Source organism: Canis lupus, chromosome 10 (assembly GCF_011100685.1).
Source record: "Canis lupus familiaris isolate Mischka breed German Shepherd chromosome 10, alternate assembly UU_Cfam_GSD_1.0, whole genome shotgun sequence".
NCBI lineage: Eukaryota > Metazoa > Chordata > Mammalia > Carnivora > Canidae > Canis > Canis lupus.
The window spans coordinates 5,943,313-5,970,350 of record NC_049231.1 but is presented as its reverse complement, the minus strand read 5'-3'; the positions used below and the strand labels follow the sequence as shown (position 1 = coordinate 5,970,350).

General features: G+C 32.5%; 1 protein-coding gene and 1 long non-coding RNA gene across 16 annotated transcripts in view; one reads left to right on the top strand and one right to left on the bottom strand.

The window, feature by feature from the left end:
- USP15 (ubiquitin specific peptidase 15) overlaps nt 1-27,038 on the bottom strand; it is a 124,525-nt gene that overhangs the window by 28,622 nt on the left and 68,865 nt on the right. For 6 of the 15 annotated variants that reach the window (XR_005365319.1, XM_038549857.1, XM_038549859.1 and 3 more), the window contains 2 exons: nt 21,396-21,482; nt 15,269-15,413 (listed from right to left, as the gene is read on the bottom strand). Coding sequence is in view for 9 of the 15 variants with exons in the window: in XM_038549857.1 (XP_038405785.1) it covers nt 15,269-15,413; nt 21,396-21,482 (232 nt within the window). In the remaining 6 variants the exon portion in view is untranslated. Of the gene's footprint in view, nt 1-10,764; nt 10,865-15,268; nt 15,414-15,648; nt 15,852-21,395; nt 21,483-27,038 lie in introns of those variants that run through there. The other 9 variants (XR_005365321.1, XR_005365320.1, XM_038549867.1 and 6 more) reach the window with 6 other exon arrangements.
- LOC111097580 lies at nt 11-11,426 on the top strand. Its single transcript, XR_005365323.1, has 4 exons — nt 11-361; nt 5,572-5,653; nt 6,862-7,013; nt 10,713-11,426. It is a non-coding gene; the product is annotated as an uncharacterized LOC111097580 (long non-coding RNA).

The following is a 27,038-nucleotide window of genomic DNA, read 5'->3' as shown; positions in this document are numbered from 1 at the left end:
ATTCTGAAAAGGTATTGAATAATTCTGAAGCATTCTGTTAATATTGGGATATTGGCTCTAGTTCTGCAATGAAATAGTGGATGAGAAACGAAAGTGATGTAGACTTTTACAATGAAAATCTATAAATACAAGCCTGTGTCTTCATCAAGTAAAAAATTAAAATGAGTTATTTTTAAGACACTTGGTATTTTATTTTTTGTTACTTTTGTTACTTTGTTACTTTCCTAGGAAAGGCAAATCTCATTACATTTGAGAGATCAATTCTAAAGCTTCTCCACATATTTTAGGAAAGCAAACAATCGCTCTATTTTGCTTTTCATTTCCAATCTCTTTTCAAGCTCTCTTTCAAAAACAAATTTAGGTAAGTAAAATATAAGTGGATGTAACTTTAATTCATTTATTAAAAAAAAAACTTAATGGTTCTTTCCTCCTTCCAACTAGTCAACTTAATACTCAACTTAAAATATTGGAATTTTACATAAAATAGTTTTCAAAGGCAGTTTTGAATTCGACAAGGATATTGTTCTAACAAATTTAACATTTGTCATTAATCTGGGTGCTATACTTAAGATCTAAATAAAACTAAGTTTCATTTAAAGTTCCTGTTACTCTTTTCTTCAAATTCTAGGTAATTTCTTCTTCATATACTACTTAAATTCAATGAACTAGTATTATGAGAACTCTGGGAAAGTATGAGAACTAATTGGAAACATTTTGTCAGCTAGCAAAGAAATAATGCTTTTTTTCTCTCATCTATAGAATTGAGTGAGGAGAATTCTAAGTTTATAAAAAGACTACTCTGTTACTGGTAGTGAGTAAATCTTAAAATGTTAAAAAAAAAGTCATGATTATGTAAAGACCATTAATTTTCATGTTAAATGCTACAAGAAGAAATTTTTTTTTTAAAGATTCCCTTTCTTTTTCTTTTTTTTTTTATTTATGATAGTCGCACAGAGAGAGAGAGAGAGGCAGAGACATAGGCAGAGGGAGAAGCAGGCTCCATGCACCGGGAGCCCAACGTGGGATTCGATCCCGGGTCTCCAGGATTGCGCCCTGGGCCCAAGGCAGGCGCTAAACCGCTGCGCCACCCAGGGATCCCCCTACAAGAAGAAATTAAAGATCCACTTTCAATATAAATAAATTTGAAAGCTTCTGTGATAATGATTACACCAACAACAATACTATAAGTTTCGGGCAAATGTACTAAGGTTTTCAAACAACTAGACTATAACAGCAATTGTCTAAAATCTTTTTTTGCAACAGACTTTTTAAGGAGTGATTTTATGTTTAATATTCAATTTATAGGAAGCAAGCTAAAAACACTTGGTTCTTTTTTTTAAACATATGGTTCTAATAACATTAATGAACTTTAATGTAAGTTATATTTATTTTAAAGAACTAAAGTATATGAATTCAATTTTAATGTTTAGTACTGCTATCTGCTCTATTCCATTAATAATTCAAAACTGGCTCAGAATGAAATGAATGTCACTATCTTAGGTAAGACAAAGGATTAAGGAAAAACAATGGTTCTTTATAATTTTTTTAAAGGATTTTATTTATTTATTCATGACAGACATAGAGAGAGAGAGAGGCAGAGACACAGGCAGAGGGAGAAGCAGGCTCCATGCCAGAAGCCCAACGCGGGACTCAATCCCAGGACTCCAGGATTGTGCTCTGGGCCAAAGGCAGGCGCTAGACTGCTGAGCCACCCAGGGATCCCCCATTCTTTATAATTTTATGCGTGGTTCAGTACCTTGCACATAGTATTCAGTAAAGAAACGTTTTTAAATAAATGAGTATATTGAATTGTGTGATTCACTGATCTTTCAGTTCTTCTGTAAAGGCATACAGGAAAGAATAGCAGAAAAATTCTAAAAAGTTTAACTGATTTTTTTTACATTCTTTAAGGAAACCACTATGTTATATACTTCTCTGCATCATTTCATTACATTAGGCCCATAGCTGATAATACTTCATGTGAGTTGAAACAGAATTTTAAATAACATGTAACAGCATGAATTATGAAGGTTTCTGATTATTTTCTTTTTTTTCTGATTATTTTCATAACAAAAAAATTTATGTAATCATTCAACAAATATTAAGAAAAGAAGATCATTATTTCAAAAGTCTCTAGAAGTATAAAAATCATGTTCTAAAGGATTTTTTCCTATCTTTCACCATGAAATCATTCAAGAAATTGTTTGCATGGTAATGGGGGCTGCTCTGACAAGCTGTAATTAACATGGCAGCCCAATTCAAGAGCTATCAGATTGGTTACACTAGTGGAATATAAAGATGTAGTATTTCTTGCATTTTATATATATTGGTAAGTTTCTGACTTTTTAGTTGCAAGAAATCAATATATACGCTATGTACTGTAATTCTTTTTTTTAATTAAAAATTTTTTTTTGCTATAATTCTTTTTAAAACTAATGTGCTCAAAAAAAAACACTAATGTGCTCTTTTGGAGTTTAGGCAATTTCAGAAATACCATTTATTTGGTACAGGTCAAGTTCTAAACATTTCTGGTATATTTTCTAATGCAGTATTTTTCTCTATTTGCATGAAGGAACTAATTTTTAAAAAATTTCCAAATCATCACAGACTGAAACTTTATAAACTACAATAAAAATGAACCACTAGAAAAATGAGGGAAAAAAAGGACATACAAAAAACAACGCCCCATTTTAATCATGAGATTTAATAGATAATCACCCTGACAAATTTCTAGAATAGTCTTAGATCACTTATGCTTAATTTCTATGCTTATTTTATGGCTGATCATGCTATCTCATCCATAGACACACTGTGAGAAACACGGTTCTAACGTATTTCAGGCATTATACTAAACATTGGGGATATAAAAGAAAACCAAACACAGCATCTGCTTTCACGATTCTCACTGTGTAACAGGTATTTAACCAGAAGAGACAAAGGAAAAGGGGGAGAGGTGGAGGTGTAGGAAAGGCAACCAGGGAAAAGAAAACAGTATACGCAAAGAAGTTTGGAACTTAAATTCTAAGAACCTTTAGTTTTGGCTAAAGAGGTAGATAGGGTCTCATTTGGATTTTATCCTTTAAGTGACGGGAAGCAAGTCTTAAGAGTTAACATTATAAAACAATGACTGAATCAGTGTACTAAATGGAGTGGAAGAGGATAAACGAAAGAAAAATATGAGGTTAGAGATGTATTTCAATAGTTCATATAAAAGTTGCTAAAATATTGAAATAGTGTAGTGACAGTAAAAGAGAAGATGGATATAAGTGACATTAAGAGGCAATGGAATGAACAGGATTTGGAATAAGTGTCAAGTTTTCAATTTGGGATAGTTGCAACTAAAAGGGAGTAGAAGGGATAAAGGATCAGGTTTCTTGGCGGGGAGGGTAGTATGTTGGTCTTAGTAGATACATTTAGTTTAAGTGTAATATTATCCAAGGCAGAAAAGTCCATCTAATAGTTACATATATTGGAGGGAAACTTAGGAAGGAGAATTATGCTTGAGACAGGTTTGGAATTTGTCAGTTAAAGTGGATGTCAACTTCTCAAAGGTAAAGAGGCCATGATGAACCCTGCAAACAGAAGGTCAAGAATGACCATATCAAAAGCAATTTCTATGGAGTGGTATGATGGTCAAAGCAATGATATAACAGTAGGTGATATTTACATATTGCTTACTAGGTACCAAGCACTTCTTAAGCAATTTATCTTCATTTAGCAGATGAGAAACTAAGCATTTTCTTATCCAAGATCATACAACCAAGTAGCAGAACCAGGATTTGAATCCAAGTAGTCAGGTTCCAAAATCCATGTTAGTTACTACTACAGCTAAGATGCAGAGGACTACTGAATGGGGGATGAGAAAGTAGGGAGAAAGCACAGACCATTATTTCCAATTTTCAAGATCAAGAATCATCCTTACTCCATATCCTGTCCCCAATACCAATAAGAGAAAAAGACTTGACCACGTATATATGCTTAAAGGAACACAGTGAAGAGGTAAAAGTCTGTAACAATGACATGATTATTAATGGAACAAATTTCAGGAAAGACAGTAGAGGTCCCCAGGAAGATGGTGATATAATCATGATGAAAGAAACTTCAGGTATGGATGGTACTTAGTGAATATAAGAGGAATCTTAAAATATGTCTTATCTTACTATTAAGAGTTTCCTTATAAACAATTAGTAACATTTTGGTCAAAAACTTGTAATTTCTTTCAAAAGGTTTTTTTTTTTTAAAGATTTTATTCATTTATTCATGAGACACAGAAAGAGAGAGAAAAAGAGAGGCAGAGACACAGGCTCCATACAGGGAGCCCGACGTGGGACTCGATCCCAGGTGTCCAGGATCACACCCTGGGCTGAAGGTGGCACTAAACCGCTGAGCCATCCGGGCTGCCCTAAAAAGTTACTGAAAGCTTTTTCTGTCAAAGTACGTAATACTTAGAAAGGCCCTGGGCAACTACTGAAGAATCACTCAATTCTACTACTGAAGAATCACTCAATATACGTCATTTATACAATAAATCTATAAAAATATATATTCATTCATATATACATAATGAATATATACCAGTATGTATGTCAATGATTCAGTTTGTATTCAAAGCAAAAGCGGGATCCCTGGGTGGTGCAGCGGTTTGGCGCCTGCCTTTGGCCCAGGGCGTGATCCTGGAGTCCTGGGATCGAATCCCACGTCGGGCTCCGGGTGCATGGAGCCTGCTTCTCCCTCTGCCTGTGTCTCTGCCTCTCTCTCTCTCTCTGTGTGACTATCATAAATAAAAAAAATAAAAAATAAAAAAAAGCAAAAGCTCTCTAAATGAAGGCCAGAGACACTTTTAATTTTTAATTATATATATGACATGGTTTATAAAGCCATGATTTTCCAGTAAACTCTTCAAATTCAAATGAACATCATCTTTGATATAATTACTTTAGGAGGTGATATGTTTGTTCTCTTGATATTGTCATTAATTAAAATATTTTACTTCTCTTTTAGAGCTGGCACACATATGAAAAAGCATCAGTATCTAGCATACAGGGGGTGCCAATATGTGTTTATGTATAAACAATGTGTTTTTTGCCATGGTAAAATAGATTTCTAATGTAAGGATTTCTGTGGTGGAAAAAGGTGGAACAAGTTTGAGCTACGATGTTATATTTGTACTTCTGGTTTATGACCAAATGAACAAAACGTAAGTTGTTATGAATAATGTATTCTACACCAAACAAAATTGAGGCCTGACTCAAAAGTCACCTCCTTGCAAAAGCCTCACTTATTTCCAAAGGGCTCTCTTTTGTTTGCCTCCACAACATTTGACTGATCATGCTTTCTATCCTATCACATACTGTATCATACTTATTTCTACTTTTTTTTCGTTCACTACATCATGAACTTCTAGACATAGGCTTGTCCTTTCCAATGTTTTTACCAATGGTTAGAAAAATGCTTGGCACACAGTAGAGACTCAATGGATATATGTTGGATTAGCTAAATAAAGTAGCCCAATAAAAACAAGATTAGGATAGTAGCTCTTAATTCCTTTGTCTTTTTCTCTTTTAACCCTAGATGAACCCAATTACTTCCTATATACATCCAGTTATCGATTCTTTGTACCACTGTAGCTGAACATTGCTAGAGAAAATTTCAGGTGAATAAATTTCTACCATTCTGAATTGATCTCCAGCCTCAAAAGAGATCTCAATACTGTCAATCTTATTCTTTAATTCTTAGCAAATAACCTGGTCTCGTAGTTTTAGGATAATGGGTCATCACAAAATCTAGAAACTATTTGCAAATAATTTTTTCTCCTGTTGCAATAGTAGTGTCTTTCCTCCATTTGAATGTTGTCCTGTAAGGCTTAGTCCTGGAACTTTTTTTCATAGATGCCCTCATTTAGATGCAATCATCCCTGATTTTAATTATCATCTACAAGCAGCCATATTTCTATTACTAACCTAAGCCTTTGGTCTGTATTCCGTATTAGAATATCCATCTACAAATGATGTATCTAATTTGGATGTTTCACAGGTACCACAAACTGAACATGCCTAAAATTAACTCATATTATTCTTGTTACCCCAAGCCATAAACTAAAATGTGATTTCCTTTACTTTTCATTAATTTGAGTGCCTTCTACATGTCAAACACTGTTCTAAGTAATAGGGCTAGCGCAGTGACTAAAAGAAAGCCCTGATATTCATAGAGCATATGTGAGAGAGAGGTGGGGGGGCGGTTGCAGACAGATAAATGGGGCTGGAGTGGGCAAGGTTCTGACCAATATGGTCAGATTTGTGATTTTGTGATGACCCATTTAGGTTTGGTTTCTGACCAAACCTAAAGGAAGAGAGAGAACAAGGATACAAATATTCGGAGGAAGAAATTCCAGGTATAGGAAATTCTAAGTACAGAGATCCTGAGGCAAGAACATTCTTGGCATGAACAAGGCCAGAGCTTATAGTAAGGATGGAAAAGGAAACATGGAGGAAAATGGTAGGAAATAAGACAGCATGGGACTAGACCATATAGGGCCTTATCTCCATTCTGTTTTAAGGACTTAAGCTTTTGTTGAGTGAAATGAGAAGGCATGTAATATTACAGACAAAGAGAATATTCAAAGCCTTAGCTTTGAACGGGAAAGCTCTCGCTGCTCTTTGGAGTATGGGCCATACCCATTAAGAGTTTAAGCAAATAAATCAGTTAGGAGATAAATGCAATAAAACAGATGAAAATATTGTAGCCTGGAATCTTTAATGCCTTAGTAGTACATTAAAATCCAAACTCCCCCTACATGATCTGGCTTTTTCCTAATTCTTCAGACTCATTTTATACCACTCCCCTTCAAATATTATTCCATAGGTTACTCACCTGTTGGTTCCTCAAACATGCCTGACCTAGAAGAACTGCACATGTTGTTGCTCCATCTAACTTCAACTCTCACCTGCCTAACTCATACTATTCTCTGGTTATAGCTCTATGTTACCTCTGGAGAGTTTGACACCCAATATAAGGTAGGTACTCTCCAAGTTCTTATTATTTACTCATAGCACTCCATTTTTCCTCTTTATCATACTTATCATGATTTACTTAATGTTTATCTTCTCTACTAGACTATGCTCTGAGGAAACATATACTGTTTTGTTCACAATACTAGAATTATTATTGCCTATAAGTGAAAGGAACTTAGGCCCTCAATAACTATGTGCTGAGTAAATGAACAGACTTCATAAGTATATTTGATTAAAAAAATTATCTAGCTTGACTGCCTATAGTATTCTGAGGATAATGCTCTGAATAACTTCACGCTTTTGAAAATCAACTCCATCATCAAAGCAAGAGAAATATCTATTGGTGATATTAAGGAAAAGGAACGTAATTCCAAAAGGAGTTCCATCTTGTATTAAGGGGGACATATCTTTGACATAAACATAAAAAATTTTTAATGGTTGTAAATGCAACCAGTAATGTAAATCTGTATATACTTAATGCCACTGAACTGTACAATTAATAATGATTAAAATAGTAAATTTTATGTATATTTGACCACAATAAAACATTTTTATGCATTTCTTACAAGTTGATTAGCATAATTTTAAAGGATGTATTATCTCAGAATGTTTTGAATAGTACCATAGTTTTAACTCTTTTATTAACTTGTCCTGGTGAATGACAAGTCACTTAAACTTTCCCTGCCTTAATTTTCTCATCAGTGAAATAAAGGTATCTTAATGCCCTAAATGACAGACCTCTGTGAAGAGGAAATTAAAAATGTGGCAATGATATGAAAAACCTTCACTATGAAAGAAAGGTACTATTGTTCTCAGAGGCTGCAGGTTTATTACCGGGCTGTTAATTTTTTAATATGAGTTTATAAGAATTAGTAATTTATTTTAAATATTATTAATTAAGCAATGGTTTTCAGTACCAACTCACTGACCTTCTCCCTACCCAGTAGAGCATAGTTTACAAATCACTGTAAGATCTGACTGATAATACTTAGCAATTAGTTTCCATAAATATAATATTAAAAGAATATTGAACTAAAGCAATTATTTGCAAAGGAGAACATTAATGAAGATGTGCATGAGCAGTAAGCATAATTACAAACTGTTTCTACTCACAAACCAAAATAGAAAGGGGATTTTTTTTTTTTAAGATTTTATTTTATTTATTTATTCATGAGAGACACAGGGAGAGAGAGAAAGGCAGAGACACAGGCAGAGGGAGAAGCAGGCTCCATGCAAGGAGCCCGACATGGGACTCGATCCTGGGACTCCAGGATCACACCCCGGGCTGAAAGTGGCACTAAACCGCTGAGCCACCGGGGCTGCCCTAGAAAGGGGATTTTAAGGTAAATGACATTAAAAGAAAAAAGTTCAATAGATTAGGAACTTTTTAGTAATAAATACAGCACAGCCTCAGTTGACCAGAATTTAAATGTATACATTAAAACACATAGATAAAAGACAAAACAAGCCTTTAAGAGGGATTTAGTGTGCCTTTCCTTTTTTTAAAGCTTCTATCAGTATAATATCCCCTATTTCCTCGTGATACTATTCAGTAAAGCAATTTATAATTTGAAATACGAGCCTAATACATTTTAGAATCTTCTAATTATAAAGTACTGAATGATATTAGTATATATTTAATAAAGGAAGAAATAGATCTTAGAAAACAGTTTGACATCAAGAAAATAAATTTTAATTTTTAGAGGATAAAAGTAAATTTGGAACCACTTTCCAAGTTTTTTTTTTTTTTTTTTTTGAGCAGAGCAAATTTGTAGCTATCATTATAAACTACAGACTGACATTTCTTACATTTTCCTTTAATTACAAATGAACATCCTTTCAACAATTATTAAAATCAATACAAGAGGGGATCCTGGCTGGCTCAGTGGGTGGAACATGTGACTCTTGATTTTGGGACTATGAGTTTGAGACCCTTGTTGGGTGTAGAGATTACTTAAAATTAAAAAAAAAAAATCTTAAAAAAAATCAATACAAGATATTTTGGCCTAATTATGTTAACTGCTGTTATAAGATTCGTGATCACTGTAAGTAATCCAATCTAATGAGTATATGTAAATGGGTTTTGACCAGCCAGAGTAATATAAAAACAATTCTGTCAAGTGTAATTATATACAACTAACTCCTCTTTTTTTTTTTTTTTTAAAGATTTTATTTATTCATGAGAAACAGAGAGAGAGAGGAAGAGGCAGAGGCAGAGGGAGAAGCAGGTTCCATGCAGGGACTCGATCCCAGGACCCGGGATCATGAGCTGAGCCAAAGGCAGATGCTTTACCGCTGAGCACCCAGGCATTCCTACAACTAACTCCTTGAAATAATCCCTGTATCTCTATCTAATCTATACTCATATCATTCCCTATTACAGAATTAGGGGCAGATAAACATTTAAGTCTATACTAATTCAGAAATAGAGTCATTAAACCTAGAGAAATTATATGTTCAGAAAATGTGAAGGACAGACAAGATTATTCCCCTTCAGTATCTAAAGTTAAGAAAGGCATGTTTTCATGACAAGAAATCGCTATTAGCAAAGTTACTCAGGTACAAGTCATGCTTTTAGAGATACCTTTTCTCCCCCAGTAATGAAAACTATGTTCTTAGAGAACTCTATTTATACTCTTCCCCGAAATAATATGCCTGAGAATTCTGGTTCTCCTTTCCCAGCCCCTCCTTCTTTCTAAAAGAAGGAATACTTCTCTCTTACTCTAGAGTTCAAAGAGAAAAGTAAAAACATTGGTATCGTGTTGAGAAAGTGAATGGTTCTAACACAGGTATGTCATTTCCATTTCTTTACTTTTATCAAAATGGAAAGAAGACCCAATTCAGTTGTCATTTAACAGATGATTAAACATATTTTTGATGATAGTGCCATGCAATTTTTGGCACATAATATGGGAGGAAATCAAGAAAGTGAGTTTAATTTCCTGGATTAGATGTAAAGTACAAGCATAGAGAATATGGTTAATAATTTTGTAATAACTTTGTATGGTGACAGAATAAGACGACATCTATCATGGTGATCATTTTGTAATGTACAAAGAGTATCAAATCACTATATGGTACACATGAAACTAATACAATATTCTATGTCATAATAATTTTTAAGAAGTCTGCCATAAGAAGAAGTATTTGAACTATTAGCTATATTCTCAGTTTATCAGAAGTCATTTAAGATCTTTAACTGTAAAATTCTTATGTGTCAGGGGTTAAATGATTTTTTTTTTTTGACGAAAGCTATTTTCATTCATTGACTACAAATTTGGTTAATTTGAATAAAATTAGCTTCATGTTAATCTGGACTTCTAAGAACTAGTGTTCCAATAAATGCAAAGAGAATGTCTCAGGATGACAATAAAACAGCATTATATTTAATCATATGCAAAGCTATAAAGTACAACATAGAAATAACTGCTTCAGTAATGACTTTTCCACTGTTTTACAATATAAGAATCTAATTTCTTCCAAAAAAATGTTATTTCTGTGTAGTATTATTCACTTTTAAGTTTTTTAAAAAAGTTTTAAGCCATTCTTCTGAATTTACTGAATAGATTATTTTCCTAATCCAACAGATCATAAAAAAAGTTGACTTTAAAAATGCTTGGAATCCCAACTGATTTTACACCTAATGACAGGAATAATCAACAGACTCTTCATTACTTTCATTCTTTTTCTATGACTTCCTAGAGTAAGAAGCCCTAGTACTTCCAAGTAAAGAGTTTGAAAACAACCATCTTACGCCATGCTGCTTTCCAGTGGAAAAGACCATATCACTCCCTTGCTTCAAATCCATCTGCAGAGTTGCTTCTTCCAGGAAGCCAATCATGAGCCTCCTAGGCCTTGACAATGAAAAAGACAAGGGTTGGAGTGCTCCTCAATCTACTGAACTGATGCTAATTAAAATTACCTCCAATAATGCAAAATTTTAAAACTAGACATTCTCTCAAAAATTTAGGGCATTAGAAAACTATTTTGTTAACTTATTTTTACCACTAGACCATGGTGTATGCCTGCAATCATAACTACGCAGGAGGCTGAGGCCAGGGATAACGTGAAATCAAGAATTTTGAATTTTCCAAAGACTGAATTTGCACATACAGTTCTACATTATTATATTCCTTGCCTACTACTTTGCCTAGGGAGAGTTAAACTAACCAGTTAAAAAATGGAGATGCTAAATACCGTTACTGCAATACTACGTGAAAAAGAATTAAAAATACAATTAATTCCTTCTTCATTCACTAGGTTCAATCCAAGTGAAAGGAGACTTGTAGGAAAGGATAAAAAATACAAGGATTATCAAAAGTAGACTCTTTCCAGTTACTCTGCTTAGCTCCTTGAATTGAAACAAAACAAATACAAAAAAAGACAAAATATCAATCTACTGCCTATTCATTTATGATGTGCTAATGCTAGTCATTATCCTAAGAGTTCTATATTTATATTGTTTGACTCATTTAATCCCCATGAAATTCCTAAGATACAGGTCCTATTATTTTCCTCGTCTGATGAGAAAAATGAATTGTGGAAATAACTTATATAGGGTAACATAGTTAATAAATAAGAGAGACATGCTTTTAATCCAGGCAGTATAACTTCATAACCTGTGTTACTAATTTTTTTAAAAGATTTTATTTATTTATTCATGAGAGACACACTGAGAGAGAGAGAGGGAGAAACACAAGCAGAGGGAGAAGCAGGCTCCATGCAGGGAGCCCGATGTGGGACTCGATCCTGGGTCTCCAGGATCACAACCTTGGCGGAAGGCGGTGCTAAACCGCTGAGCCACCCGGGCTGCCCTGTGTTATTAATTTTTAATGTGTTCTTTTCTTTCTTCTTGCTATACTATAGTTTTCAGACTGTTCCTTAGAGTCCTGGGATCCCATGAGAATGCTTCTGGGGCCATTAAGGAAAGTAAGAGAAAGCAGATGGGACTTTAAACCCTTTATCCAACCAAAGCAACTTCACTACATCTGTTAAATATTGAGGATAAAATTAAACTTTTTATAGTAATAATTTTTTAAAAAGTCTTTCATATTAAAAGGCAAAAATATGAAAATCACAGTATCTAAACTATAATCTTCATGAGGTCAGGATCTATGTACAGAAGTACCTTATGTTTCATATTCAATAATAACTTGATAAAATCATAAGGCAGTACTAATCTCAAAAATATGTAATATTCATACCATTACTGAGAAAATCTTGCATATAAATATAATTAAATAATAACATTAATACACAACCAGCTTGGTGCCACTTGGTTTTTAATCAAAAGCAATCAAAAGATTTCTTTACCTCAAGGCTCTTGATGGGTTAGTAAGCATAATCCATTCTCATATACAAAAAAAGAGGTATGCTTTTCACATATTTTTTTTAGCTATATCAATAATCATACTGCCTGAGGTGCTAAAATATCTATGTATTTTTTAGGATTATTGAATATAAGAAATTACACTGAAATTCAAATTATCAGTAGAAATACTATAATGTTTTCTGAAGTTCATGAATTGTCTTCAATTTCACAGAAGTTATAAGGAAACTTGAAAAAAAAAGGATAATTGAGGAAACTATCTAGAAAACTTACTTAAAAAAATCTAGTCTATTAGTTATATTTTAACCCCTTTCATCTGTGGGCCTACAACTTACATGCATGTTCATAAAACAGAGATAAAGGCTACCGACATAATTTTGTATTCCCTTTAATGGTGAGTTTTCAGCTTGAGGGTGAACATCTAAATCAATCAAAAATCATAGAAGCTTTAAGAAAATAAAACTGAAGTATTAGCTTTTCTAATTGTGGATTAGAATGAAAAGAAGTAGCAAAAATAAAAACTCATTTTTTTTTCTCTTGCCCAAACTGAAAGGAGAGTTTTATTTTACAGAAAGTATAGTCTCCAGCCAAGACACAGACATGAAATATTATCCAGTGCTTAAAATTTAAACATCCCTGAATTTTCATCAAAAATTTTTCTTACTTTATGATTATTACCAGAAAGTAACAAACTATCACACTAACAAACCTCACCCTCATGGCTCTAATTTCAGTTGAAATGAAATATGTGAAGGTGATATATATTGAGAGGGTCAGCATTAGATCTACCAATTTATTGTACTAACACTGATTTCAAGTGAGGCAAAAACTAATAGAATGAAGTTTCTGATACCTTAAACATATATAAGAAAGTTCAACAAACGCCAAATCTAGCTCAAGTAAATGATTAGAAGATTTAATTTTAATACTCATTTTAAAGAAATTATAGTTAACCATCTGGAGACAAAACACTAAATAAGACTGTATCAGAGGCATAGGAAACTAGAACATAATAATCCCTTAGAAGGAATTCAGTTTGAGTGAAAGCCAGAGCCACTTCTGAATGATTAGCATGAACACTAACTCCTGTTCTTTCTGACAGACTCAAATCTTTAATGCCTATGTTGTTATTTTCTTAATCCTTATAAGAAAGTACCAAGATTGATTTTAGATTAAAAAGTAAAAACTTCTCAAGCTTTATCAAGTGTCTAGAACCAAAATAATTTTGGCAGTGTCAAGATAGGAGTTATCTAAAAATTAATATGACTTGATGATACAAGAAGACAGTTTTCTGCTATAATGTAACCATTTATATAAAACATTTTCCAGAGATGGTACTAAAGATGATTTTCAGTGGTTAGATAGAATAGTCCAACAGACATCCAAATAAAATTACAATTGTTTGGCCTGTTCCTATCTCTGAAAGCTCAGCACTCACACAGCTTATTATCTAAATAGTTGGCAGAGTAATAATATGTTTTGGCTTGCTCTTCTCAGAGGAGTTCCTTTTCTCTTCTCCCAGAAAAATAAAGATTAAAAATTTAAATGTTTATTTAACCTGCACTAGGATCCTAGAAAAAAATAATTTTAAATAAAATAATTCATATTAAAGCATAAGTAACACTAGTGTGATTAAAGTTTTAAAGAAGAGTTTATCAACCCTATACTGTATCTGCTTAAGTGGAAAGACTATTTTCTGAGTGGCTCAACTCTAAACCAAGAAATCAGAAATTAAGTAATTATGTCCCCATTTTTAAAAGATTGCCAATTCCTGGTCTAGACAATTATGACAAATTCTGATTTTCCAAGAATACTGTAAAGACAATGGTTAATTTAGGAGACAAAGAGATTAATGCCTTGTGCAAAAGGAATTACTTAGAATCTTGGATGGTGAAGAGTCCAATACTATTCTTAGATAGTGAAAAAAGACTTGTTATAATGTCCTTAATTAAGGCATACTCTGTATTTAATCTATTATCTTTGGAAGATGCCTCCTGGGCATAGGAAACTCAGTATTAAAATATGAATAAAGAACAGAAAATTACAGATTTAAAAGTAATATTTTAGAATTTGCAAAAAATCAAAAACCCTCCAAAACAAAAGGACCAAAACAACAACAAAAAAAGGTTAAAACTGAAATATCAAAAATAGTATATCATTATTTTGGGCTTTCTGAAATGCAGAATTTTATTTATAAAAGGGAAATGAAATAACCATCTCTAATTTTATAAATAGTGACAGTGATATTAAAAAAAAATACGGATCTCATTACTTCAAAGTCAATCAAAGACATATTCAACAAGCTAGAAGAGGGTATAGATAGAGTAGAAAGAAAAGGGAAGCTCCATGGAGAAAGAAAGGGAAAAAAGGGGCAGTGATCAATTATATCCCCAAATTAAAAAGATCTTAAAGAGAAAGTGAATTGTTAAAATATGTATGCAAAAAGGAAGTTTATAAAATTTTCTCAATTAAAAAAAATCTTAATTTCTCACTAGGGTTAAAAAAGAAGATAAAATAAATTTATTTAGAGTTAGAAAACCAATGACCATAAAAGATTTATTCTCTAACATTCCGATCAATGTCCAAAAAAAACATGACACTTCTACTGAAAATATAAAGGAGAGATCTCACTTGGTTTCTTTTTCTTTTCAGAGAGCCTAGGTTTTCTGTTTGAAATTATGTTTTTGTGTGACATGATAGTTAATCTTCTACCATGTGGTAATCAATCATATGCTGCCTAATTGAGGAACATGATAATGATATTCTGTTAGCACTAGAATGAATGAATCAAACATGCATGTTTACATCTTCCATGAAAATATAAACTCTCAAAACATATATAATACTCATGTTCTGATATGTAAAACTCTACTTTTCTTTTATTGCTGATTTCCATGAAACATAGGAGTTTCACTTTGGAAAGACCTACCTGAATAGCTGAGTTCATGAAACACGTATTTCCCAAGTTACTTAGGCCACAGAGGCCTGGCTGTTCATTGTTTCTGCCAGGTTCTGAATAATCATAGTTCTTATAAGCAGTATATGATGGGAGACAATAATTTGAGTTTTTCACACTGGAAGAAAACAAAGAATATTTTTCATAATGCAGCTAATTATTACAATACAGTTCTATGAACAGAGTACTTCAAACCTATTTGAGATAGGTGGTCAGTCATTAAACTTTATTTAAAAAATTAACTTGTACTTTTAAAGACATAAACCTAAATTAAAATAGCCCCTTTAATTAAGATACTGCTTATCCATTTAGCAAAATCACTGCATACATATGCCACACCAACCAATACAAACCACTATTATATCTTTCTACCCTTGATTAGCTGGAGCAACTCCACAGCTTGCTCCATTCTTCATTGCTCCATCAAATTTAAGACATTCAGATTTTAAACACCACCCGCAGCAATAAATCATCTCATTTATGTCCCGTTCACATCCTGCTACTGTAATGCAACGAGAACAGTAGAAACGGGAGGAGTTGTACTTTAGGTACAGGTAAGAACAGAGATTTCCAAGGCCTCTGTGACATCACTGGTCTGATGCATTGAAGATTCTATTTATAGTTTCCACGCTAGACCAGCAAAATCTAGTATTCAAATGCAGAAAAAAGTCCGGGGTTATCAGGGCTGCAAAAATGAAATGATTCTAAGCAATACACTCCAGTATTTGCCCTTTCCTTCTTTTAGTTTGTTACAATAATGTAGTTTATTTACCCTAGATGAATATAACCTTAGGATAATTTGGACTATCAGCATAATAAATATTAATCTTAAAAAAAGCTATATAATCTTCAGCCTTAGAGAATCGGAGTAATTTTAGAAAGATGTAAAGTCAATCAGTAAGTTAAATTGTCCCACTTTCTTTTTACATGTGATAAAAAAATAATTTTGTGGAAAAGGATGGATTCTCCCTTCATTTTTAATAGGTTATCTTATAAAATATTTACAATGGACACTTCAGATATAATTCAAAAGCATACCATTTCGAAACAAAAAAAAAGTCACCAAAAAAAAAAAAAAAAAGTCACCATTTTTTTTTTCCTTTTTTAAATTCATTAGAAAAAACCTGAACGAGAATCAAGGTCAAACTTAAAATCAAATCATGATTCAAATAAAAGAATATAATGTTATAAATAAACATGATGAATCAGTAACCCTGATAATTTCAACTGGCTACAATTTATTCCTGGTATTCTTTTTTAAAAGTAATTTTTACTTTTAATTTCCAATACTTTCTATTGTAGCTTCTAGACTTTCCCTTTATAACAGTTTAAGTGAACTGCTTACTGCCTGTTGTAACAAAGCCTTTAGTAAACACACACACACATATCCCCCAACAAGCTACGCAGGTAAAACAAAGCTACCTCAACTCAAACTACACACACAATGCTAACCTACTAATATTTTTACACTTTTAAGAACATACTCCCCCCTCAAAAAAAGACCAGTTTCCAGACTCAAAAAAGCAAAACATCCTGATACTTAAAAAAAGAAAAGAAATGAAAAACAGGAGAGTCCAAAGAAATGCAATCTTGATCAATTCAAGAATTTCCAGACTTTTCACTATATTTACTTGTCTTAAAAAAAAAAGAAGTATAAAATAAAAAATAGAATTCAGCATCTTTTGTTTTGGCATATCACTAACTTTATGATTCATATTTTATATTCCCAGTAACTAATAAAGTGCAAGAAGACACTTATTAGCAATTCAATATATGTTCACTCAGTGATTAATAACTAGATTCTTAAAAAAAATAACTAGATTCTTGAATCTTAACCTTGAGGACATGTAACAAATAGCTAAATGCTGTTTATCCTTTATTCCTGTAAGAAGTGCTAAAAATCAAAGTCTCTACATACAAAAATGAAAGGTCTATATTTTCTACACATTCTACATGTTCAAAAACACCCCACACATATCCCGGATATAAAATTGAAATAAAATTTGAGAGAATACACAGGGAAAGCATGCTCAAATACATGCTCATGCCTAGACACACATACACATGCACACACACACAAGTGAAAAGACTAAAAAAGCACATTTACATGCTTATTCTTTAGGTATATATTCAGGTAATCTGTCTCTGCCACAAGTAACACAAATAAATGGATGCTGGAAGGTCTCCTCTTTCTTAGTGGGAAAAGGATGGAATTTGCCGGGATAGGAATATTTATTTACTGAGAAATCAACAAAAACTTCCTTGCCAAAGCCGTTTGTCTTTTAAAATTTTAATCTTAAAGGATATCTACATTTCAGTTTAAGTGACAAAGCATAAGCCTTGCCCAAAGACTCAGTCTAGATGTTCAATGATAATAATGAAAACTGATAAAATATTTTAATACTACATTGATTGGCCACTTACAACCCACATAATGTGCTTCCTAAATCAAATATTAAAGTAAGTAATGGAAAATACCCAAACCAGCAGTTCTTGAAGGCTTCAACAAAGTACATGGAAACCTAGATCTATGACTACTTTTTTCCTAGTCCTTATCCTCTATGGCTGTGCTATTTTGCAAAAATAAAGAAGTCTGACTGTAATCCTAATGAGAATTTTAGTATTATACTACATTAATTCTGTATTATATATAAATCTATCACTCTAAATGAAGATACATTGAAAAACGTAACTTATTTTTTGGTAAAAGTGAGCCCTTATCCTTCTATAGACATTTCAGATTGTCTTTTCAATTAGCACTTACATTTGACATTATAAGTATTATAAATCTATAATTCAATCTTTGTAACTATGATTATGTTCATTTCGCAGTTAATGAATGACGCTTTCAGCAAGTAATTTGTAAAGAGCCATATGGTTGGCTAGCTCTGGCAGGCTTTTTTACAGTTTAATCTCTTACAGGGATCATTTCCATTTCAAATAAAAGAGCTTTAAATGAATTAACATAAAAATAGAAATGTGCTCTGATGTGGAATGCCAAGATTTGTGACAATACATACATTAAAAAGATTTTTTAAAGGCAGTGTTATATCAAAGCAAACATAGCCAAGACAGAAAAATGCACAGAAAGAAAGAAATTGGCACATATTAAAAATGAATTTAAATTACAATTGAGGCAAAAACAAATACTGTATAGACTAGCAGGTAAAATTACTACATCAAGGCAAACAACTGATTCTTCATAATATTAGTCTTTAATAAAAACTTTATTAAATTTATATGAAATAGTTCTAAGTATACTTTGTGTTACTATCTTTATGACTAATATCCTTATTTCTAGAACTGAGAACTTTTTATTTTACCAATGTATCAGTTTAATTCAAGTCTTGAATTTGTTGGCAACTTCATATAAACTTGTAAGTTATAACCTTATTTTAGCATATACTTTGGTAATTGTAGAAAAATTCCACGTAACATGAAGTTTCAAAAATGCACTTAATTTAAAAATTGTTACTATCCACTTTACATACTTTCAGTTAAAGAAACTATGTGATTTCCATACGAAGTCTTAAGCTCCTACTTATTTGTACAAGTTGAACGAAAAAAATAAATTTTATGAGAAATAATCTAATTATTATTGTATTAATTCAAACTCAAATTAATTCAAATTCAAAATAATTAAAATATTAATTCAAATTCAAGTAAAAAAAAACTTTCTATTTTACAAATGTTTAAATTTTGTGACTAAGAAAGGTAAGCTTTACTTTTAAAGCTTTACTTTTATCCATGGTGGTACTTCAGTAGCCATTTCCTATAAAAAATTTTCTAATATGAAAGGACTATTTTAGTGCCTAAAATAAACATAAATAGCTAAAAATATAATCCAGCCATAGAAGTAGAATCATTAAACATACTTCAAATTTAAGAAAATATTCCAATTCCTCTCAGTATCTTTTGCAGTCAGAGGTTTTAAGATCTGATCATACCATGATATTTTTACTAGACAAAAACAGAAACACACCAGACCACATATACTAATGTGAAGACTCCAGTCAAGAGGTCAAAATACAGTCTATGCTCAATACAGTCTACATACAATGTTAAAAAAAAAATCTCTCCAAAGAATAACTATAAATGCATTGTTATACCTGGAACTGAATTCTTTATAGTAAATGTGGGAGCATCTGCAATTGGTAGAAACACAAGAGTATTTTATCTCTTATGAAAAAATTATTTTTGATGAATTTAATCAAAAGATACCATATAAAATACAAACCAGATTATAGGAGTATTTCCTTTCACTTTTCTGCCTGGGGACATACATTTTTAAATAGAAAAGAATATACTACAATGCAATTTTGGATATTCGTAGTGTCTTTAATATTTCACTGTTACACTATAATGTAATTACGGTATACATGTTCTTTTATAAATTACTAAAATAAGAAAATTAATGTTTTAAATCTTCTTGATACATATGGCAAATTCTTTTCTAGAAGAGTTGGACTAATACTCCAACCACTCAAATGAAATCCTTGCAAGAGTAAGTATTGTTACTTAATATTTCCCAGTGACATTGAAGTGGAGAGAAGTGGAGTTTTTTTATGGTTTTAATTTACCCATCTCTAGTTAGTTGTGAATTTGAGTATTTAAAATGTTTATATATTTAATTATTTTGCTTTTATTGTCAGCTGTATCATTTACTCATTTTTCTACTTGCTTTAGAAAATTTCTCACTGATCTTTAGGACATTGATATATTAAGTATCTATTTGTGATTTGTGGCAAGTATTTTTTTCAATTTATTTGCCTTTTAATTTTCTTTTAATTTTTATATGCCTAACAATTAAAAAGTCAATATAATATAAAATTTTAAAGAGAAATTCTCAATAGTGATCCAATTTTCCGATCGTTTCCTGGATAATCTTTTCATTCTCCATTAGTCAACAATGTTATCTGATCACACTAAATTCTTTTGTATAAATGGCTGTTTCTGGACTGTCTTTTCTATTTCACTAATCTGTAGATGTATTCTTGGGTCACTACTATGCTGTTTGAACTCTTAAATCTTTACAACAGATTGCGATATTTAGTAGGATGAATACTTTTTCATTTTCCTTTCCAAAAATTATTTCAGTTAGTCTTATATATTTATAATCTAGATGTATATTAAAATAACTTTGTCAAGCCCTCTCCCCACCCCAGATATGAATTTTAAGGGAAGATTAATTAAACCTATAAATTCAATTAATGATGTTACTTTGAAAATTATTTCACAAATAGCCTTCGCTTTTTTCAAATTTACTCTTTGGGGAATCAGATGCCACTTATGAACTGGACAAGAAGTGCAAATATTTAACTACATACAGTTAACCTAAAAAAAATAAACCACAATGTAATGTATACATTCAAGAAATAGCAACAGGGTAATTGTCTTTAGATTAAGGTTCTTCCCATAATTTGGACTAATCACAAGTAATAAAAGCTTTCATTTTATCCTTTTCTATAAAATAAAAAGCCATGACAATTTTCAAGGTAATAAGCCCACATCAGACTGTAATAGAGATGCCCAAGTGATTTTTAACCTTTTTTCTTATGGCAAGATAGCATACACTTTCGTGTAACTTTCATAAATTCAAAGATACTGAATATTATTCATGATGGGGCAAAGGAATTACTTCTCTGACTGTTTTAAAGAAAAAATGATTGCCTTCTTGATAAATGTAAAAATTGATGTATGCTTTCCAGGTGAGAATCACTGATACATATTTTTTAAAAACACTACATATTGTAGGTGATTTTATGTCTAGTTCCCAAATGACATCTGAAATTTATACTCGTCCTAAAAAATTGAGTTCTAACAGACTTCTATATATATTTTCAATAATTAGTGTTTAAAAAGTAAAATTCTGAAACTACTTTATTTCTCTTTTAGTGAATTAATATCTTATGTATTAAATCAAGAAGTTTATAACTGTGCTTTCTTGTAAAGTTACTCCTAGAAGAACTGGTCAGTAATTTAAAAAAAAATCAATTTTAATGCATTAAGACTTTTATTCTAAGTTTTAGATACAAGAGATTTTTTGCAACCACAATAGGGCGATCAATTAAACAAAGAGTTTTTAAGATTCAGTGCTTACTTTCTGTTGTTGATGTTGTTATAATTATTTGATAGAGATGAAGGAGAGATCTTTGGTAAAGCTGAAAAATTGGATGCACCTGGGGACCTTTAAAAATATGAAAATGTTAAATTAGATAAAAAATGCTGAATTTTGAAATTAATTATGAAATAAAGAAAGAACAGATGACAATGTATGTAGTAAATGAATGCTGGAAAACAGATTCATGAGCAAATTCACTATATATCCTTTGCTTTTCTATTTCCTATGTATTTTTTTCATATAAAAATAATGGTACAAAAGGGAACTATTTTCAAAGGAAATTTATCAAACTAAATATACAATTTGGTATTTTATTATTTCTACAAATCTACTGACTCAATACATCCATTTCTGAGTTCAGATAACCACTTTAAATATTTTACAAATAATAATTACCTTCAACTGGTAGAACGAAAATATCAATTTTTTTAAGGAAGCGTGGAAAGGAAATCCAACTTGTATCTCAGTAGGAACCTACTTCTACACAACAGTGACACAGAGATCCAACGATTTACCAACTCTTTAAAATGTAAGGCAACAGGGATACAATAGCATAAAAGAATTCAAAACAAAATCCCGAGAAGTTATTTTTTGGCCAAAGTTATCTCTATAAAAACTGAAAAAAACAAACAAACATACATCTGACTATATATATTACACACCTCACTACTTCAGAATCTTTTTGGAGAAATCTCAATTACTAATGGCTTTTAATCAACCGATATGCTTTAAGGGCATGATTTATAATCAATTAAATACTTAAAGGTCTCTTAAAGATTTAATTTCCCTTGTAATTTTGTAAACAATTTTAATTTACTCGGCAACACCTAGCCCATGGGCTATAAAAATTGTCAGTCTAGCATCTCATTCATCATAAATTCTAAGTGAGGCCCAAAGTGGTTAGTTTTTAGTAATTATTTTCTTTAATCAAGTGCTAATGAACAATGAATTGGTAAATGGGCAGGAAAGTAAAATCCACAAAATCTGCCTGGTTTACAAATTTTAGATGATTTAGATTTCACCTAATCTATACACTTGCAATGCATTAAGCAGAATACATGGTGGGCAAAAAAATTTCTTACACATAAACATTTTTATTGAACTTTAAAAATTTTATATATTATGAAATCTTGGTAAAAATTTATTTTAAGAGTTTCTTTTTGTTGATACAAGTTGTATAAGGTAGATTATATTAAGTAAGACCTCTATTTAGATGCCTTTCTGACAGAAGACTTTACGAGATATTATTTCACTCTACTAAGTTCAAAACATAAAACACAATCAACCAACTTTTTAATATAAAACAATGTAGAGGACACATTTAAAAGGTTATCTTAATATTTTAAGGTACTAGTTTTTAAATATTAATAAAAATATAGAAGTATCCTGGCATTTTTGCCTTCATGTTAAGAATGTTAAATTAGCAAAGAAAAAAGGGGCGCCCAAGGGGCACCCAGGTGGCTCAGCATTTGGGCATCTGCCTTCAGCCCAGGGCGTGATCCTGGAGACCCGGGATCGAGTCCTGCATCGGGCTCCCTGCATGGAGCCTGCTTCTCCACCCTCTTCCTATGTCTCTGCCTCTCTCTGTGTGTCTCTCATGAATAAATAAAATCTTTATTTTTTTAAGATTTATTTATTTATTCATGAGAGAGAGTGTGAGCGAGAGGCAGAGACTCAAGCAGAGGGAGAAGCAGGCTCCATGCAGGGAGCCTGACGTGGGACTCGATCCTGGGTCTCCAGTATCATGCCCTGGGCTGAAGGCAGATGCCCAACCGCTGAGCCACCCAGGCTGCCCCAAAATAAAATCCTAAAAAAAAAAAAAAAAAAAAAAATCCAAGTTTATTAGAGATTGAGTTACAATGAATTTAGGAGATTAATTTTTTAAAATGTGATCCACTTAACTAGAATTTAATTCACTTCAAATTTTCAGAAACAAATATATTGAAATGTCCTTTTGAATTTTACTTAAAGTCAATTTATGGGAATAAAGATTACTTTATCCAATAGAGTGGCTGAGGCACATATATTTTTCCTTCTCTGACCATTTGTGGTCTTTTTAGTACTCATTAGCAACCCTATCCAAGGATAGTATTACAAGTTTCTATGAAATTCACTGAAATACTCAAAGATTTTTTTTTTAATTTTTATTTATTTATGATAGTCACACACACACAGAGAGAGAGAGAGAGAGAGAGAGAGAGGCAGAGGGAGAAGCAGGCTCCATGCACCGGGAGCCCAACGTGGGATTCGATCCCGGATCTCCAGGATCGCGCCCTGGGCCAAAGGCAGGCGCCAAACCACTGCGCCACCCAGGGATCCCTACTCAAAGATTTATTAAATGACTACTATATGCCTTGCCCTTGGTAAGTACTAGGAATACAAGGACACAGTTCCTGCAACCTCAAATAGCTCACAATCTAGTGGGAGAAAATAACACATAAGCAAAATAACTATAAAACAGTGTAAGAGGGATCCCTGGGTGGCGCAGCGGTTTGGTGCCTGCCTTTGGCCCAGGGCGCGATCCTGGAGACCCGGGATTGAATCCCATGTCGGGCTCTCGGTGCATGGAGCCTGCTTCTCCCTCTGCCTATGTCCCTGCCTCTCTCTCTCTCTGTGACTGTCATAAATAAATAAAAATGTTTAAAAAAAAATTAAAAAAAAAAAAACAGTGTAAGAAGTCCTGTAACCAATTTTAAATTTATAACAAAATATAAAACTTTGTGGGTAGTTAACATGAGGCAATTTAAAATGATGCACAGAGTTGGAGAGGTAAGTGGAAACTCGAAGTGACAGTATTCCAGGTGGAAAGAACAGCACACACAAATGCTTGGGATTGTCGAAACTAAGAGGTGTTTAGGGAATTATCAATAAATTCAGTTTGGCTTAAAGAGCTGTAGGTGTGTAGTGATAGGTACAGAAGTTAATAAGGTAGGCATATAATAAAAGACCTTTTATGTTTTATGAAGGAATTTTATTAGATCTTATACCATTGTGCTGGGCATGTTGAAAGAGTTTAAAAGGGACTATCAGATTTGTACTCTAGAAAGGTAATTCTTGAGAAGGAGAAAGGAGATTGAGAGGTTCACTTAGGAGACCAGATTAATAAAATTAATAAAGACTGGGGCAAAGACCACAGAGTGGGCACAGGCAACATGAGTTGGATGTTTAAGAAATGGCTCTCAAAATATAGTCAGTGGACCCTTAGAGGGTCTCACGATTTTTTTTTTAAAGATTTTATTTATTTATTCATGTGAGACAGAGAGAAAGAGAGAGAGAGAGAGAGAGAGAGAGAGAGAGAGAGGCAGAGACACAGGCAGAGAGAGAAGTAGGCTCCATGAAGGGAACCCAACGTGGGAATCGATCCTGTTATTTGACCCTTTCATTGGATGGATATTTGCAATGATAGTGCAAAAACAATGGCGGGTAAAATTGCTGACACCTTAGCATGAGTTAAAGCAGCAGCACCAAATTAAAACTAGAATCATTGTATTCTTCATCACCTCCTTGCAGTGGAAAACAGTTTTACTTAAGAATATTCATGTTGAAAAGATAAAAAAATAATGATTTTATTAAATACACATTTAATATTATTTGACAAACTGGCAAGTCTCTATAGAGCACATCCATTCTATACTGAAGAAAATGACTGTCATGAGGAAAAAAGTCTGATGCAATTATTTCAACTTCAAGAGAAACTAGCTTCTCTTTTCACTGTGCCACTCTTTCACATAAAAGGCTATCGGACAGACATCTTCTCAAAAATAAATGAAGGGAGCCTGTAACTTCAGGGAAAAAACTTGAAAGTATTTGTTGTTGCCAATAACATTCAAGTGATCAACAAAAAACGGAATCCTGGAAAACCTGACTTTGCCACCGTGAAGCTTGATAGCTTTTCACTACTTAAAGACTTTCCTCGTAAGATTGGTGATGTTTTAACAAATGTGATTTAAAAATATTGTATGATGAATTATGTCAATATTTAGACTATCTGCATAACTCCATGAATCAGTATTTTCCAACTGCATCAAGTTACACATAACAAATTTTAACACAATAGTTTTATAAAAAGTTCATTGATGTAGTTTCAGATTCCACACTGCAATTACATTTTCATCATTAAGCCACCACTGGTCAAGTTCTGATGTGGTATTAATTATCTGCAAATACTTCTCTGTGTTCTAACTACATATCTGTGAGGCTGAGTTTTCTTTATATACTTCAATCCAAACAATATATCACAATAAACAATCTGAACAATATATCACAATAAACAAAAACAAATGAAAATTTAGCTATCTTCTGTTTAGTCAGATATTAAAGAAATTTCAAAATGTAAAACAGTTCTACTCTTTTCAGTACATCATTTTGTCTTAAAGGTTATTTTTCATAAAAATATTATTTATGTCAAAATAGAATGGTTTTAATATTGTTATTTATAACTAAATATGTAAAAGTTTGATTTCTAATCCACTTTTATAAAGTTCTTTGTGTCCTTAATAATTTTTAAGAATGTCTCACTCTCTATCTCAAGTAAGTTAACAAGTCTTTTTTTTTTTTTTTAACAAGTCTTTTTAAAAAATAACTTTAACAATGTAAAGGGGTACACCCAAGATCAATACATCTGAAAACTTCAGGCTTAGGAGGTAGCAACTGCAAGACTGCTAACTAATTAGATGAAAAGAATGAAGTTGAAGGAAGAACTCAAGATAGCTCTGAAACGATACCTGAAATAGGAAATAGGACATAGATATAGATTAGGTTGAGGGAATGGGAGAAGATAAGGTAAGATTTTAGTTGAATCTTACATGGCAAATCCTACATGACATTTAGAAAAAAATCCAGAATTCAGAAGAGAGTTCTGAGCTAGAAAAATAGTGGCATATTTCTGTCAGTTTGAGCTGAGGAAAAGAATTAGCATACAGTCCATCCACTGATTTTGAGAACGTATTATGGTATGAAAGGAGAAGTCATCAGATGGAAATTTGTGAAATATTAATGCATTTAAGTTGTAAGCAAAGCTGCTGCATGTAGGCAGCGAAGCTGTATACTGCCCAGTACCAAGGAGGGCCTTTCATATAGATTACAAATGTGGAAAATGCCCAAGAACTGTGCAGTACATAACCCAACAAGCAAATATGGCAGTCCTGGAGAGAAAGAGTACCAGCCAGCCAGAGAATTTGTTAGAGAAGTGAAAACAGTTCTTGAATCATGGATTTAAATCAAGAAAAAGTCTTTTTTTTAAATTTTTTTTAATTATTTATTTATTTATTTATGATAGTCACAGAGAGAGAGAGAGAGAGAGAGGCAGAGACACAGGCAGAGGGAGAAGCAGGCCCCATGCACCGGGAGCCCGACGTGGGATTCGATCCCGGGTCTCCAGGATCGCGCCCTGGGCCAAAGGCAGGCGCCAAACCGCTGCGCCACCCAGGGATCCCAAGAAAAATTCTTTAGGAGACAGTTAACAAAAAGAAGTATTAAAGGAAGGTCAAATAAACTGGGATACAAAAAGGTCAAATAAGGACTTTGTTAAATCCTGAATGGGTGGTAAGAAATAATAAGTACTGCCTTTTTAAAGTTGGCTGTCAAAAGGAAAAAAAAAAAAACCCTAAAGAATGATATTTG